The 5,642-nt window shown below is 43.4% G+C and overlaps 1 protein-coding gene across 1 annotated transcript in view; it reads left to right on the forward strand.

Annotated features, from left to right (window-relative positions):
- Nucleotides 1-3,825: 3,825 nt before the first annotated feature.
- Gabrq (gamma-aminobutyric acid type A receptor theta subunit) overlaps nt 3,826-5,642 on the forward strand; it is a 16,969-nt gene continuing 15,152 nt past the window's right edge. Inside the window, exon 1 of the mRNA XM_031339556.1 lies at nt 3,826-4,244. Coding sequence (XP_031195416.1) covers nt 4,096-4,244 — 149 coding nt within the window. The 5' untranslated portion in view covers nt 3,826-4,095. The remainder of the gene's footprint in view (nt 4,245-5,642) is intronic.

Consider the following 5,642-nt stretch of genomic DNA (forward strand, 5'->3'; position numbering starts at 1 on the left):
AAAAAAAAAAAAAAAAAAAAAAAGATGGCACTGAGAGCTAGAGTTTGGATAAGGCAATCCACTAATCAGCAGTCCAGCAATCCAACACCCAACAATCCAGCAATCCAGCAACCCAGAAATCCAGCACACAACAATCCCACAATCCAGCAATCGGCAATCCCGCAATACCACCATCCAGTAATCCAACAAACAGCAATCCAGAAATAAAGCATTCCAGCCATCCAGCAATCCAGCAGTCCTTAAATCCAACAATCCTGCAATCCACCAATCCACCAATACACCAATCCCGCAATCCAGCAATCCAGCAATCCAGCAAACAGCAATCCAACAATCCTGCAATCCAACAAACAGCAAAGATCAATCAGCACACAGAATTTTTTTTTACAATAACTATTTTCTCCTTTTATTTAATGAGCATGTACTCTAGCAATAAAGAATGAATACCTAAACTGGCTTTGATACAATCCCACTATATACACCACAGTTGTATGAAACTTCTACAGATAGGCCTGCTTAATTTCCCCAAATACTGAGATTAAGGGTGTACATAACACACTCTTTCATGGTTGTAAAGGCCTGGACACCAAACAGAAATTTAACAAAGAGCAAAAGCAGCAACAGGAACCACCAGCAACAGCAGTGACAGCAGCAACAGGGGCAACAGCAGCCACTGCAGCTTCTAAGGGCTCTGGTATTTTTATACCCTCTCAAGAGTCCCCAGAATTTCAAACAAACTATGTGCAGCTGGAAGAATCACTGCCCTGCCAGAATACAACACAAATCGTAGTTAGTAGCTGTGGATAATCTTAAGCAACCCAATATCACACACCTGTAATTAAAACAAAACATATTCCCATAACATAACCAGGTTTCTTAAGAAACCAAAATTCTCACTACAGTGATGTATCTATAAGTAGATTTAATTCCATCTGTCCCTCCTGCCTGGAATTACTTGAGCTGTTTGAAACTGTGAATTTGGACCTTCTCTGTTATTCTCTCCTCTCAATACATATATTCCTAGGGATCAAATATATATTATGGTGATTCTCCTCAATCTACCCACTGGGTCTCATGCTCATTTTTAAAGTTTTCATGTAATTTGTTTCTCCAGGCTGAACTTTGTATTATTACTTGTAACATATTTTCCAATTTAATTATTTTTTTTCAGTTGTGTTTGGCATTCTGTTTAGCCCAGCCATTCAATTATCAAGTTTCATTGTTAGTGGTTTGAGTTATAAGCCTTTTCTTCCATTCTTTTTTTTTCAGTATTTCTATAACACCTTTGGTGTTTGCATGTTCCCTGCAAATATTCTCAAGCTTCTTTTAGAATATAGTAAAGCACAGTTATTTCACTCTATAGATGTGGAGTTATAAACAGTTATAAGCCTCCTCACATGGGTGCTAGGAACTAAACTCGAGTCCTCTGAGAGAGCAGTAAGTGCTCTAATCACTGATCCAACTCTCCAGCCCTACTTCATCATTCCTTGTCTTTCTAAAATATATATATATATATATATATATATATATATATATATATATATATATCCTTCATTGTGGTGTGGAAGTACAGTGTGAGAATGCACCTAGCAGAGCTTTCCAGGGCTGCACTGGCCTCCCTGAGTCATAATCCCACATCTAGCCTGGATTTTTAAACACTACTTTACACATTAACTTTATTTTAGCATATGTTTACGGTAGAGACATGCTATGTTTATCCTTGAAGGCCAGAAGACAGTTTATCTGAGTCAGTTTTTCTATTTTGCCATATGAATTCCAGGGATCAATTTAGGTCATCAGGTTTGAAGTCAAGTCCTCTTACCAACTGTGCCATCTCACCAGGTTCGGCCCAAAAGTTTGTGGGTATACAAATACATTGAGACAAAAGTTCATTCAGTACACCCTGCAGCGATATGTGTATATAATCTAGCTACATTTGAGGCATTATTTGGTCTTATGATTCAGAAATTTCAAAGTATTACCTCCAAGGAAACCAGAAGTGGGTCTTTTGGGATTTAAGGCCCAGAAATAAATAATTGACATCAACCTTTTGGAAATATCCATAGTCACAGAGACACATAAGAACAGAATTTCAATTCTAAAACACTTCCTTACAAATAACAGGCTAAACCAGTTAATTGGCTGTAGAAGTTAACTCCTTTGTGCTAGAAATATCTCTCAAACAAATCTACTCCCATCTGCTGGTAGTTGTCTGAATTTTCAGTCAGAGGAAGCAGGCAAGCCTGTGATTGTATTTTCTAGCTTGAATCTCTACTACTATGTGACATTGGGTCGATTTCTCTTCTTTCTCTGAACCACAGTTCACCGATATTACCATCCAGTTGTTTAGGCAAAGAGATACAGATTAACTTTTGGTGAGAAACAGAAAGAATCTCTGTAAGGATGTCTGGATGATCAGGAGTGACAGAAATCACAATGCGAGAGCAGGCTTGTCTCTCAGTTCTTATATGTGATTAGCAATAATGAGTAAATCTTATCATTCCTTTTTCTCTTTCATGTCCATTTTCTGCAACAGTTTGGGAAGAATGGAGTTTTTTTTGTTGTTGTTGTTGTTTTTTGTTTTGTTTTGTTTTTTTAAGAAAGATGTAACAATACTCTGCACTTTAGGAGAAGTCATGAGACTATGGAACATGGAATAGTTTGTTTCTAACGTGTGTTTTCAAAAGAAGAAGAAAAAGTTAAGTTAGCAACTGTGCAATACTGGAAAGTGAAGGTTTTCTGTGTTCACCCAAGGTAACATTGTGTTGCCAAGTACTGAGGGAAAGCAGAAAGGGTGTGTGTCTACGAATATGAGTCTGGTAAAGGAAGTCTGGATTTGAGATCCATTTTACTTCGACCCTTCTCTGTGATGTGACTTGGGAAGTGTAATGCTAATGGACATGATTAAGCCCTTTTTCTTATTACTGGGTACATGGCTCTTGTGATGCCTCGTTTGCTCTGTCATGGACCCAGGCTGGGACATGGGATAGTGTGAAGTCATTCCATACTCTTCTCTTCCAGGTAGGGAAAATAATAAAAGCCTCCTAACAAAAATCTCAAACTTTTCTATGTGATAGCATTTGAACTCAGGTGCATCAGCATCTTCTGGCGACATGTGAAACACTGACTTTTGCCTTCTTTTCCCCTTCAGCCCGGATCCTCACTTCCACTCTGCAATCCCTGTCTACAGCAATGAATTATGCCTTAGGAAGACTTCATTCACCTGGTGAATCCTTTCAGCTCCCTGAATTTGTTTTTCTTGAGACCGTAAAGTTGAGGAAAAGAACACTCTAGGAAATTTGGCTCCAAGAAGACAGTTTCCATCCTCTGTGGTCAAAGCCCTGCATTAAGACCCTTTGGTCTCACTGAGGCACACTCAAAGATGAAGCACATTGGGTTAAACACGTTGAGTTACTGGAGTGTCATGGTCTGAGAACAACCTCTTGATTCTTCTAAGATGTGTAAGTGTTTCAGCACGCACATCCAGCCATGATAGTCAAATGGTCACACTTCAAAATGCAAACTCTTGGACACAAAGTCTTCTAAAAGAAACACATCATTTTCCTTCTGCAAAGAAGAGGCTGGGAGCCAGAAGTCCCTGGCTGTCCCTGTGGTCCAGTCTCAGCAGTAAGCTCCTCCTGCTCCCATGGCTGGACCCAACCCAGGTGTCTAGTGCTGGTCAGGATATAGCTGCAGAGACCTGAAGGGGTTGGGCCCAAGCGCGCGCCTTTTTTGCCCCTCCTGGCGCCTGCGTGATTGGCTCAGCGGGTGCTGCCGTCGGAATTAGGCGGAGCCAGCTGCCTGCCCCGCCCTACTCGACACCCAGTCTCAGCCCTGAGCGGTGCCAGAGGAAGCGCACCTTGCAGTGGCAGGCCCTGTAGACCGCTGCATGGGGGAGAGCTGCTGCGGAGCCGTTTTTTCAGGCCCTGGGCTCCTGAGCGACCCCGCACTCCCTGCTTCCTTTAGGTCTCTCCTTAGGGTCTCGCTTCTGCGGAAAGACTAGCGATCCCGCCCCTTTTGCCCGGTACTGACTCGCTCCCACCCCAGCCCTGTCCCCTTTTCCAGCTGTCCACTGCGGTCCCCAAGAGCACCGCAGCCATGAGCATCCGAGGCATGCTGCGAGCCGCCGTGCTCCTGCTGCTCATTAGGACTTGGCTGGCAGAGAGTAACGGCCCCAGTCCCACCCCGAAATTCCACTTCGAGCTCTCCTCCAGCACACCTGAAGTCATCCTGGATCTCTTCAACTGGTAAGCAGCCCAGCTTAGATGAGCATGGAAGGGACAGGGGCAAAAGAAGGTCTTGGCCTCTTGGACAGAGCGGGCTGGGGACAAGGAACTAGGACCCGGGTTTGCCTAGGGGAAGAAGCATGGGGACAGCCGTGAAATGATACTCCTAGCTTCAACCCACCTGTTACTGCTGCGCCTTACTGTGCCTACTGTCGGCCCAATTCTTGAGGCCAGAAGAACCCTCACCCCAGAATCTACCTGATCGTCCTCAGGGACTGAGGTCCCAGGCAGCTTTTCCCAGTCGTGTTTTCTGACGCCCGTGGTACTGGGGGTGTACTTGGGCAATTCACAAAACGTACAGGAAAGACACCTGTTTGAGTAAAGATTTTTAGTCCATTTGCTGAAACAATATCTCTCAGTGTCTCTCTCTGTCTTTCTCGGGGGGGGGGGGCGTGAAGGGCTCTTTCAAATATAGCAGACTGAAATGATTAACTGTGTAATCAGTGGCTGTAAATGGCATATAACCTCTGGCTTAAGTGAGGTAAGCTTTTGTGCTTATTCCTGTGAAAACATTTGAATATTTCAGTGTCTCTCTGTGTTTGATTTTAAAAGTTTCTTTAGGTCTGCAAGTATCTGAAGAGGGGATAAACCATCATCCTTGAAATGTAGATCACACACACAAAAATGTGTATTTGCAAGTGGCTACGGATCTGAAATCCTGGCACATGGGAAATCTATGGACAGAAACAGGCGGGAATGTGTTTCTTTAGCTTGGGAATAATTCATGCACACACTTTTAAATGTTACAAAATTAAATTTTATGATTGAGAGAAATGAGTAATAATTTTAAGTGGCAAACTTGAAATAAACATGTATTCAGAAAGGGGGAGGGGCTAGGCTGGGCAAGGTTCTAACAGGAAGCCCTGCAGTGCTGTCAACCCAACATTCCATACTGCGTCAGTGAACACACAGGGGGTAGGGGAGAGTCAGGGAGGGATGGGAAGAGCGAGAAAGAGACACCCAGAGAGACCGAGATTGCAGGGGTGATGCGTCAAAGACCTGAGGAGCCCCAGTGATAGTGATGCCTGGAGCCTGTTGTCATTTAAAAGCCCTTTGGGGAATGAAAGTCTAGATTAATTCAGTGAGCATCACAGAGGCCTCTGGAAAGGCCTACTATCTGCAGTTGAGCTGTCTTCACTTACAGGTGCTCACCTAAGACACCTCCAGGCTGAAAGCACATGTGTAGTGAGTAAGATGCCTAGTCCCAGAATGAATCTTTTCGAAGACAGCTCTAAACCCCTTAAAATCGGAAATGGTTTAGTTCAATGAAAGTCATAAATCTATGGCTACATGAGCAAGACACACTCTCTCTCCCTCCCCCACCTCTCTCTTTCTGCGTCATGTGTCATATACCAATTC

This window comes from Mastomys coucha, chromosome X, assembly GCF_008632895.1.
Source record: "Mastomys coucha isolate ucsf_1 chromosome X, UCSF_Mcou_1, whole genome shotgun sequence".
NCBI lineage: Eukaryota > Metazoa > Chordata > Mammalia > Rodentia > Muridae > Mastomys > Mastomys coucha.